This window comes from Pyrgilauda ruficollis, unplaced genomic scaffold, assembly GCF_017590135.1.
Source record: "Pyrgilauda ruficollis isolate IOZ18807 unplaced genomic scaffold, ASM1759013v1 scaffold2, whole genome shotgun sequence".
NCBI lineage: Eukaryota > Metazoa > Chordata > Aves > Passeriformes > Passeridae > Pyrgilauda > Pyrgilauda ruficollis.
The window spans coordinates 2070224-2081317 of NW_024519206.1; the positions used below are offsets into that span (position 1 = coordinate 2070224).

The window sequence follows — 11094 nt, forward strand, 5'->3', positions numbered from 1 at the left end:
CGCGACATTTCGCCGCTGCCCATCCCTCATTGGCTCCTTCTCTACGGGCCGCGGCTCCTCCTCCCCGCCGCACGGAGGGAGCCAATAGGGGCTGCGCGCCGCGGGGCCGACGGGAAGATGGCGGCCGGCAGCAGCGGTGGCCCGGGCGCTCCGTGCCGGCACCACGCGCAGCTGGGAGCCTGCGAGTCGCGCGCCAAGTACCGCGAGGGGTGGCGGCCGCGCGCCGTGAAGGTGCTGAGCAGGGACGGGACAGGGGCTGGGCAGGGCCGGTGTCAGGGCGGTGTCGGGCGGTGTCGGGCCGGTGTCAGGGCGGTGTCAGGGCGGTGTCGGGCCGAGCCGCTTCGGGTGACGGGGCTGGGGCCGGCCGGGCCTGCGCTGGAGTCCCGCGGCTCCCCGGGAGGGAGAGAGAGAGAGGCCCTGGGCCTCGCCTGCTGCGCGGCTGGAGCTTCTCGTTACTGCAGCAGAACTGCGAGATTTGGGATCTCTGCGCTCAGTGTACAAAGAGCTGTAGCGGCACCTTAAAGGACTGGCGTGAGAAAGGAAGCGCTTAGTTTGGAAAAGACCTTTAAGATCATGAAGTCCAACCCGCATCTGTTTCCAGCCTCTTGTCAGGGAGTTGCAGAGAGCGGTAAGGGCTCCCTGAACCGCCTTTTTTCCAACCTCGCAGCTAGCTGAGCTGCTCCTCATCAGACCTGTGATCCAGGCCCTTCACCCGCTCCGCTGCCCTCCTCTGGACATGCTCCGGCACCTCAGTGCCTTGGAGAGAGAGCCCTGAGCTGAACCCAGGATTTGAGGTGTGGTCTCGCCAGTGCCGGAACAATGGTTACTCCGTGCCCATGCTCATAAGGCACATCTCTTTCACTATCACCACTTTCCTGTAAAATTTCAAACTTTCCATACTTCATGAAGTCTCAAAGCTATTAAGTTCTTTTATTCTTCCAAGTGTACACGGTGGGGTAGAGGACAGAGAGCCTTGTGCATCCACAGAGCTCTGGCCAGCACAGGCATCCAGCCATCACTGGGCACTGGAGAATACACGCAGGAGAAACAATATGGATGTCCCAGGTGTGCAAAAAACCTTATTTGAATCTTTTCTTCCTGGACAAGAAAGAGGTAGAAGGACAACACTTCCAAAAAAAAAAATAAAAATTGCATAGTGAAAGCATCAGGTTCCTTCAATCCCTTGTTCCCGAAAGAATGTAGGTGGGAGTGTGCTGCTGCCACAAGAAAACTTATGTGACCTGACTATGGAGACTTTTTTATAGCAGAAATTTGAGAGTTGATTTCCCAAGCAGTTCCCATTTTGTCCAGAATATGTTTTTTTAAGAAATATGTGTAACTTATGCAGTCTAAATGTTTGTGGTTTGGGTTGCTTTTTTTTAACAAACTCTGAATAAATTTCCTTTGATCTCAGGGATGAGCTTCCTAGCTGCCTACTGTACATAGTGAGCCATCGAAAAGCTTTGCTTAGAGGCTGTTCTGTGACAGTCACTACACAAAGCAGAAGTTAATGATTGGTTTGGTTTTTGACTTGCTGGGAGAAGACCTTGTTTCTCTCAGCATCCAGATTTTATCTGTGTGTCTTAAAAACGTACGCGGTTGGATCACCATGGGAAGTAGAGAGCTCTGCACACACAGGATTTGCCCCAGGGAATTGTGATAATTGTTTTTTAACTCCCTGTGTGGAAAAAAGCAGTTTTCCTCACCTGCATGACTTCTTTGCCAATGAAGAAGACTGATTTTTCAGTGCTTTTTCTGTATTTTGACAGTACCTCCTATGAACTGGTTACTAGTATGTCTTGCATGGAAGTTGGCCAGAGACATAAGAGATTTTACTCAGCAACTGGCAGTAGTACTCTGACATTGTGCAGAAAAGTCAAGTCTCATTTGAGTTTTACTATGCATGAGAGGCATGAGTTCAGCTCTTGCTCAGTGATGAAGAGGTCCCAAACAACCATGCACTTACTGTCCTGCGAAAGAGAGTACATAGGGGTTTTCAGCATCCTGAGAGGATTTGGAGAAAAACAGAAAAACATGGAGAAAATGCGTGCCTTTTGCAATAAAGCAAGAATAGGACTGTTTTTGAATAGTCTTTGTTTTTGTTTTTTTCAGGTTTACACTATCAACTTGGAATCTCGCTATTTACTGATACAAGGAGTTCCTGCATTAGGTGTTATGAAGGAATTAGTTGAACAATTTGCATTATATGGTGCCATTGAGGAATATCATGCTCTAGATGAATATCCAGCAGAGCAGTTTACTGAAGTGTACCTTATAAAATTCAAAAAACTGCAGTGTGCAAGGTATTGGACAGGGTAATATCTGCCTCTTGCTGTCTTAATCTTTTACACCATCTGTACTTGGCAATGTGTTAAGTTTCTAAAGAGTTGGAGTCAAATCCTCAGTTTTGTTGACAGACTTTAATTCCCTTCAGGGTGGCCAAGAAAAAAATGGATGAACGAAGTTTCTTTGGTAGTTTGCTGCACGTGTGCTATGCTCCAGAATTTGAAACAGTCCAAGAAACTAGAGAGAAGTTGCAGGATAGAAGAAAGTATATAGCAAAAGCAACAAATCAAAGAGGTTTGTGGTTAAATTTCCTATAGAATCCTGACTAAATTTCCTGTAAGGCTTTAATATTCTTCAGTACTGGGTGGGGTTTTGGCTAAAGCGCCTGTTAAAGAAAACACTTTCTACCTACCTCTTTTAAAGGTGCTGTAGTGTGTTGATGGTGGCCAGATGCCAGGCACCCACCAAAGCCACTCACTCACTGCCCTCCACAAACTGGACAGAGGAGAGAAAATTTAACAAATGGTTCATGGGTTGAGATAAGGACCAGGAGAGAGATTGCTCATCAAATACCATCACGGCAAAACAGGCTCTACTTGGAGACATAAAGTTAATTTAATACTAATAAAATCAGAGCAGGATAATGAGAAGTAAAATTCTGCCAGCTTCTCACAAAAGCCAACCCTGTAGCACACCCTGCTACAAAAAAACAGGCCATGCAAACCCAATACAGATGCATTTTAAGTATGTTTACAGGGAGACATCTCTCCATATGTAGAGAGCTATATCCTTTTCAAAGTAATTTTTTGGCTTTGATTAAGACTAAAATAATGAAATTATTAAGCTTTAATAATGAAGTATTTCCTTCACTTTTTTTTTTTTTTTTTTTTCCTTCAAAATGTTACCAGAAATTTAAAGCACTGGCAGGAAATTTGGGATCACACGTGTTTTCACCCTTGTTCCACCCTCCTCAGGCATGCCAAAGGGACAGTTTTGGAAGGAATATGACTATACCAGAACCATCAAAAAAAATTTCTCCAGCCCACATCTTTGTACTGGGGGATTGTTAAGAATGGACTGTGTTTACAAAGGCTTCTGTCCCACAGAGTTCCCAGGCAGCGCTGAAGGCTGGGCAAGCTGAAGAATAAGCAAATTGCTGAGCACAAGCTTTTCCTTTCTTGTGCTCACATACTTGGGTATCATTATTCATTGTGTGAGGATTTCTAAAGGGAGTAAACCCACTGATTTTTAACATCATAACATCTGTGTTTTTTCAATGTTATAAACCAGCAAAGGCACTAGACTAGAAAATTGGTTTGAAAGTTGAATTTGTTATATTTGAAGCTTAAAAGTAATCACCGAAAGGTACTGGGTATCACTGGTATTGTTTTGTTCTTGGCTGTTAGAACTAATAATGACATTAAACACTAAAGGTGGTTCTTTGTTGTTGTTTAAAGATTGCTTTGTGTTAAGAAAAATAGAAGGCCCTAAGAAGACAACCTCAAAGAACTCTGAGCATGACTGTCCCTGGAGTACATCGGGATCAAGTATAGCCAGGAACTGGGATCCGTCCTGCTTTGCAAGTTCTCCTGGCATATCCCACAGCACAGCATATCCATCTGGGAATCAGAATCAGAGCCTGTTAACACCTCCACCCTATGATAACAATTGTGCTGAAATTTCTGGGTACTTTGGTGAAAACACATCTTTAACTCCAAGTGTACATCCAGGAGGACATACTCCACCAGTTTCCTTAATGCAGCAAAGAATGGTTCCAGCTTGCAATGGAATTGACAGGTTTATGCCTCGTACAACTCACCTACAAGAACGTAAGAGGAAAAGAGAAGAAAGTAACAAGTTTTCCCTCATTGGAACAAGTGAGGACAATACTGAAGTTGTTATTGGTCCACAACTACCAGAAATACCTAAAGTGGATATGGATGATGAGTCTTTGAATACTTCAGCTACATTAATTCGAAATAAACTGAAAGAGGTATGGGTTCCTAAAGTTCTGATAGTTCAAACATAGGTGCTTGTTATATATAAAAATAGTGACTGTCTGAGCGCTTTATTCAGCATCTACTCATTATCAGTTTATCTGCCACTTAAAGCTAGTGCTCTTACTGTTTAACTTTTCCACAGTCTAGAATATTGCAGGCAATTCTACTCCAGACCTCTTACACTACACTTGGGAAAGTGTAAATGTCAGTGCATGTTCTTACATGATTTTTCATAAACCACTTTTATTTTCTACACATGTAAAGGCATGATAAGTTTGCAGGTAGTCCTGCTGACTCCAGTGTGCTACTTGTATCTGGTTTCTGGAAGGAAAATAATGGAAGTCAGAGCTCAATGTAATTTTGCTCCAATGTTTCTTATGCCATTAAGAGCTGTACAGAATCATTAATTCCATGATTAATTCCATTAATTCCACATGCTGAGAAGCATGTGCTAAGCTATGTATCCTTTTATGGAGGATATGAATCAATTAGCAGGTCAGACATTCCTCACAGAACATTTCACTTACAGTAAGATATGAAAAAGTTCCCTTGACTAACTAGATTGATTTGAAAGTGCGTATCTTACAAATAAGCACTCTTTATATTAAATACCTTTCTAAAATACATGTCAAAATGCATGTGTGTGCTTTCCCTTCATTTCCTGAAATACCTGAGTTTATAAAGCACATCAAACCTTACTTAAAAACACCTGTTGGGAAGAAGGGAGATGACATATGCGATACTATATCACTGACTATCTGAAATCAGTTTGTGTAGTTAAATACAAAAATGGTAGTGCTGAATCTTCTAAGTTTCACCTCTCTTGTGTTTAACGCTGCCTTTGGTGTTACTTTCTTCCTCTAGTTAGCAGGAAAATTCAACACAAGTGTGATGATAGTAATAAATGGCTCCCAATACTCAAATCTTGGAGATATGGCCTTACTCTAAAATGAGCATTAAAAAAGTAATGGTTACGGGTTACTAAATTTTTTTCCCGTCCAATTTAGGTAGCAGATTCTGTTTCAACGTCTGTGGAAAAGCCAGAGAGCAGCTCAGCCAAACCAGTTGTAAAGCAGAGAAGAAGAATATAGATACTGCTGGCAGCATCTTCCAACAGTCCTTTTGTAAAGTTTAAAATATGTATTTTTTAATGTAAAAAATAAAACTTTCTTTATATTGTACTTCCCAGTGATTCCCTATTTAAAGTGGTGTTATTCCAATGACTTGGAATGAAGAAACCAGTATACTGTATTATTGTTGCTGTGTTGTCCTGTGTACCTCATATTGTAACATATTTTGTAACTCACAGAAGAACTCTATTTAGGTAGAGTTATAGAAGTAAATTTATTTATTTGACAACTTTAACAACAAAGGAATACTGAAGCTTTGGAGCAACTTGAAATATGACTGTTTTTACTATATCACGAAGAATGGTGAAGATGAAAACCCCTTTTAACAGTATTCAGCAGTGGAGTTACAACTTGGAGTTACTATTTAGGAATTTCTCGGAAAATTTTCTGTTCAAATGACATAATGCTCTGTTAAAAAAAAAAAAAAAAAGTTAATTTTCAGTTAACTAAAAGATTTCTTTTTAGTCCGAAAAGGAACTGAACTGAAATATGTATGCAGTGAAGACTCTTGCTTTTTAACTTAGAAAAAAATTTATTTACTTTTTACTTAGAAAAAGTAAATCCATAGCATTAATGGTGTCATCACTGGCAGACCAGCTGGAACATTCAAAGTTATAGCTGAAGGAGAAATTAAGATTTCAGGGGCCACTTTTGGATAGCAGAACTAGCACTGAGAGGATGAAGCCAACATTGGCCTAAGATACCCTGACATTCACAGGATTGGTGCAAGTGTCTGTAAGGAACTGGCTTGTGCAGTCTTTTTTTGAACTCAAGGTTAATGTACCTTTATGTCTGGCAAACATGGTCCAAAGGCTTCTAAGAGAAGGTTTTCATCTCTGACTGCTGTTTCAAAGTCCACAAAAGAAAGCTTGCCATCATGATCATAGTCCTGCAAAAGGAAGGGAACACTTCAGCAAAGGATTATTACTTGTAGTTTTGTTTAACAGATGTTTAAAGAACATGGATTTTATTTTTAGTTAGATTTGCAAATTGGGGGTCATCAGTTTATGCTCAGAAAAGATTAGTGTGACTTGCCTCTACCTAAGGTCAAAAGGGTGGGATTGAAAAATTGAAAAGATGGGCTTAAATAAAAGGCGTTGGGATGCAAGACCTGGTTTGAAGTGAAAATTTTTGACCACCACCATGGAAGGGGAGAGTATATATATCTTGATTAAAATATTGACAGTCTCTGGCTGCTCTTACACTCTCAATTAAGAACTGTAAGACAAGCTTCACATTAATAACCTTGAGTTTAGTATTCTAATAGAATGCATACAAATAAATTGGATAAAGACATTTCATGATAGGTTGATAAAACACAAATGTACTTAAAAATGAAGCTACTGCAGATGCGTGTACTGATGGAATAAAAGCTTACACTTTTGAGTTTTCCACTTCTGACTGGGCTTTTGCTTTGACTGGGCATGCACAGATGTATATGCATATACACACGTGCTAGTTTATACATAAAGTTACAGTGCATTCACATACTAAATTAATTATTTCATATGAGAATCCTGGACTGGGACTCATCAGATCTGGATTATATTACAATATATTAACTATATTATATTTATTATATATTAATTATATTATATTTATTATATATTTCTGGCTTTCCTCGAGAGACTTGCAGAATCCCACTGTAAATAAGATACCTTATTTTGTTACTTCATAGAAAGGTTTAAAGTATCAGTTAGTGAATGTTTGAAAGACCCTCAAGTATCACAATAAGTAAGTACTTGCCATTTTCTTCAGTGCTATCTCTACCAAGTCCTTAACTCCCTCATCAGGCTCTTCATCTGCTGGTTGTATGAGAAGGCTGTGTTTCAGCATTTGAAACATTTCCTCTTTTGAAATGTATCCATCACCATTCAGGTCATAAATGGCAAAACAGTCTTTTGAAATACAAATAAATTTATTACAAACTAGAATCACATACCATTCAAGCTGTTACCTATAGAGAGAAAATCTGAGCTGTACATTATCAATTAAGCCAAGTTTATCATATATATGCTGAAAAACTCCTGGCAAACACTTGTGACAGACAGCACTGCATCACAATGCATTAGTATCTTCTATGATGCTCACAGCAGGAATGCATATTTTACTGTTTGTGGTTGTACTGACACACTGAATTACAACCTGGGCACACATCCTAATGCTGTGACACCCCTGACCACTTCCAGATGAATTTATGTAATGCAGTAGGGATTGCTAATGCTGCAACCTAGGAACTATGGAAACAACATGCTGTCATTCTCCTTTTTCTATTGTTTGTTTTTTTTTTTTCACCCCATATGCCCTATTTTTTTCCCCTGCTGCTTAAAATTCTAGAGTTCTTGCCATTTTTTCTCTTCCGTCTTTCTCTATCATTACTGTGGAGGCTCTCATTACCATCTTACAATTTTTCCATCTGTGCTTCCAACCTGAAGAATTGCTGGAGCTAATGCAACTGCTACTGTGTCCCCACTGTGCCAGTAAATGAATGTTGGCACTGGTCTTGCTTGGCTTGAGATTGTTCATTAGCCAAAACCACGCTACAGATTCATCTGCTTCTTTCTGTGTGTGAATACAAAAACATGTACTTTGTTTAAAGTGTATGCTGTAGAATAAACTTCAGTTTAAATGCAAGATTTTGTAAGCAACAAAAAAAGGTGGTGGCTGTGGTAACAGCAGTTTACACAGAAAAAAAAACTGTCTCAGAGAAGTCATTTCAGAACTCAGTTTCATTGCATTAAACAACACAGAAGAAAAATTTTCAATTAACAAATACTTTATAAGAGTAACTACTAAATAATAACAAAAGCAATGTGTTATTTGTTATGAATTCAGTCATTACTACTAAATATTAGCATACAGATCAATCTTACATTTCATCTTCTCTTCCAGTGTCCCTCGAAGTAACACTGCTAAGCCTTCCACCCATTCCACCACATTGATGCAGCCAGTGTTGTCTTTATCAAAAGTGCTGAACACTAGGAAGTATTAGACACATTTCAAATTGATATGATAGGGAAACACAAAAAAGCAATGTCTTCTTAAATTCAGTAAAATTGTAAATTATCTTTCTTCTTAAGATGTTTGTCTGCTTTCACCAAGGTAAGATTACCATTCTTGATTCTAAGATGTAACAATGAAAGAGATTCTGCCCCTCAGAATCCTGCCTGGTGAGATTTTGTCTGATCTGTTGCCTTCCACTTAAAGAACTACAGGAAGTATGCTTCCATGCAGATGTAAAGCAAATAAACCGATATCCCTTAAAATAAGGGATAATTCTGCATACAGATTAAGATTTAAATTACTAGGTTTTCTCTTGGAAAATCTTGGACACAGTAATCCTAGAAACAATATATATTAAATCTATGAAGAAAAATAACCTCTTTTCTGTCATGTAACAAAATATTTTTCTTTTCCCTTCCCTAAGCAACTTTCTATCTCACACCTTCACTATTCATACAGGCTGTAATATAGTAATTCATAATCAAGGAGTTCAAAGCATCCACTAGCATCGGTAATAATTTGTATTTTCAAATATTAATTAGTAAGTTGGCTGAAGGAACATCTCTCCATGCAGAGCCATGCATTTTTGACTTAGAAGACAATAGGTTTTGCAAACTGAAATCAGCCCCTTTGCACGTAAGCACTAAAATAATTTTTAAGAATGTGTAAGGTAATGTGAGGTATCTTCCAAGACACACTTGACTTGCTGAACAAAATTGCATCAAGTTTTTATTTTATGGCATGTAAGTAGCTCTCCTGCTAGAGACATGGAGAAAGTTGAACCAAGGGGTGACTCTTGGCAGCCCAAGACTGAAAGAAGGGCAGACTCATGCCTGCTCTGCATACTCCTCTAGACACCTCTACATCAGAGATCATTCCTTCAACTTTCAGTGACTGCAAACATGACCCTTGTTACCAATCTGTGAAATCACTGTATCTTCAAGGGGTTATTTGGCTCATTACTCTCACCTCCTTGTACTATCTGCCCAGGCCCTTCAATGCTGTTCACAGAGCCCCTATTCCCAGAGTTACTGCCGGCTGTATCAGAATGCCTTCCTGGGACTTCCAGGCCTGAGCTAGAGCTGTCGCCCAGCAGCGACCGCAGCTCCCGGTGGAACCACCGGAGAAAAGAGGAAAGTGACACTGCCCTCTTCCGTCACGACACTACAGAGGCTGCGAGAGAAACAGCCACAGGGCAGCACCACAGCCTCTGGCTGCTGTGGTCCGAGCTAGAGCGTGAGCTCTCCAGACCTAAGGGAAAACTGTAACGCATAAAGAAAGAAAAAATGCCATTTTCTCAACAGCTCCTCTGCTGTTCTGGCCGGGACGAGACGGCACTGTTTGGTATGGACACTCTCGTCGGGTGTGCAGCGTCATCCCAACCCCTTCCACGGCGTTCAGAGCTGTGTGCCCACCTCACCTCGGTCCAACACCACGTCATCCGTCATGCCAAAGGCGTTGTATAGGGTGTCGCGGAACACGGTGCGGTCGAAGCCGGCCCCAGCAAACTGGCTGCTGGCTTTGGCCACCAGCGTGTCGAAGAGCTTGACCAGACATTCCACTTCGCTTTTGGTAACTGCCCGGTCCAAACACAAGCAAACACAGGCTGTAAGTTAAGCTGGTAAAACACGCCAGGGCCATGACACCAATACCACCCCTCCGCCCCCAACCGCTGTTCCCAAGGGAGCGCCGGTAAAGTGCCTCCCATGGGAGGCGAACGGGGCCACGCAGGATGAGCAGGGGAACAACGAGGGGCGGCCGGGCGGCAGCCGCGGGGCTCCTGCAGCCCGGGGGAGACTCACAGTGCTTGGCGGACCGGGTCAGCGAGTCCACCAGGAGCTTTCTCCCCTTCCTGCTCATGGCGGCCGGGAGCCGCTGCCGCCGCCGCTGCCCTGGCAACGCGGGGGGGCGGCCGCGGCCTGGCGGGGCCGCACGGGCGGGCCGGACATAAACACACAGAGGCAGAACAGAGATCAAGTGTTAACACGCATTCAAAAGAACTGCAGTCGTAAAAAATAAAATAACTGCCTTTTAAATTTCTAAAAATGTTCGTGAGGAAAAGAAAGCTAAAAGTTACAACATACAATAGTACTTGTTCATCTGCTGTCAGAAGGCAAAAATATATTAAACCACTCTTATTCTGACATTGATCGTTTTCTACTTTGTCCCTCTGCTGAAACTTGGAACATGGGTGTAGGTGCCACCCCAAACCACCATCACCATCTCATGACCTCGGTGTGGCACATCGGGAAAGCTGAAAGGCTGAGACCAGCCTCCACCTTTCCTTCAGGAAAAAGGGCATGCAAGAGCAGACATTGTTAATGTATTGCAAACTGAAGCATTTCTCTTTCAGTACTGAAGCAGCTTTGCTGAGAACTGACAAAGCCCATAAGCCCCTTAAGCGGCTACACCCCTTCCCAAGCATGACAGCAGCACTCCAATCCTACAGCTGAGCAGAACAGATAGTTACAGTCACACAATTAAAATTCCATACCAGCTTAGGTATTTGGAAGACTGGGTCTCATTTCCATTTTTATTTCTTTCTGTGGCAGGTGGTTGAGTAAAAGTCAAATAAGGTATCACACAGGACAGAGCATTTATGCTATGGTTCATTACAGGTTCTTTTACCAAAACTGCAACACCACAAATTAAAAAGAAAACCCCAACAAAACACA

General features: G+C 41.7%; 2 protein-coding genes across 4 annotated transcripts; one reads left to right on the plus strand and one right to left on the minus strand.

The window, feature by feature from the left end:
- Positions 1 to 115: 115 nt before the first annotated feature.
- RBM48 (RNA binding motif protein 48) lies at positions 116 to 5467 on the plus strand. 3 transcript variants are annotated; one of them, XM_041466215.1, is made up of 5 exons: positions 116 to 231; positions 2113 to 2303; positions 2435 to 2580; positions 3744 to 4279; positions 5294 to 5467. In XM_041466215.1, the coding sequence occupies exons 1-5, from the start codon at positions 118 to 120 to the stop codon at positions 5375 to 5377; spliced, it is 1071 nt and encodes a 356-aa protein (XP_041322149.1). In that variant the 5' UTR covers positions 116 to 117; the 3' UTR covers positions 5378 to 5467. The 3 variants fall into 3 exon arrangements, with proteins under 3 accessions (XP_041322149.1, XP_041322151.1, XP_041322152.1); XM_041466217.1 differs by lacking the exon at positions 116 to 231 and adding an exon at positions 280 to 1065; XM_041466218.1 differs by lacking the exon at positions 116 to 231 and adding an exon at positions 280 to 794.
- A 138-nt stretch (positions 5468 to 5605) lies between these two features.
- EFCAB1 (EF-hand calcium binding domain 1) lies at positions 5606 to 10789 on the minus strand. The gene is made up of 6 exons (XM_041466222.1): positions 10222 to 10789; positions 9840 to 9995; positions 8290 to 8394; positions 7163 to 7314; positions 6201 to 6305; positions 5606 to 5824 (listed from the first exon to the last, which is right to left on the minus strand). Exons 1-6 carry the CDS (start codon positions 10277 to 10279, stop codon positions 5777 to 5779), a joined length of 624 nt encoding a protein of 207 aa, XP_041322156.1. The 5' UTR covers positions 10280 to 10789; the 3' UTR covers positions 5606 to 5776.
- Between the last annotated feature and the right edge of the window lie 305 nt (positions 10790 to 11094).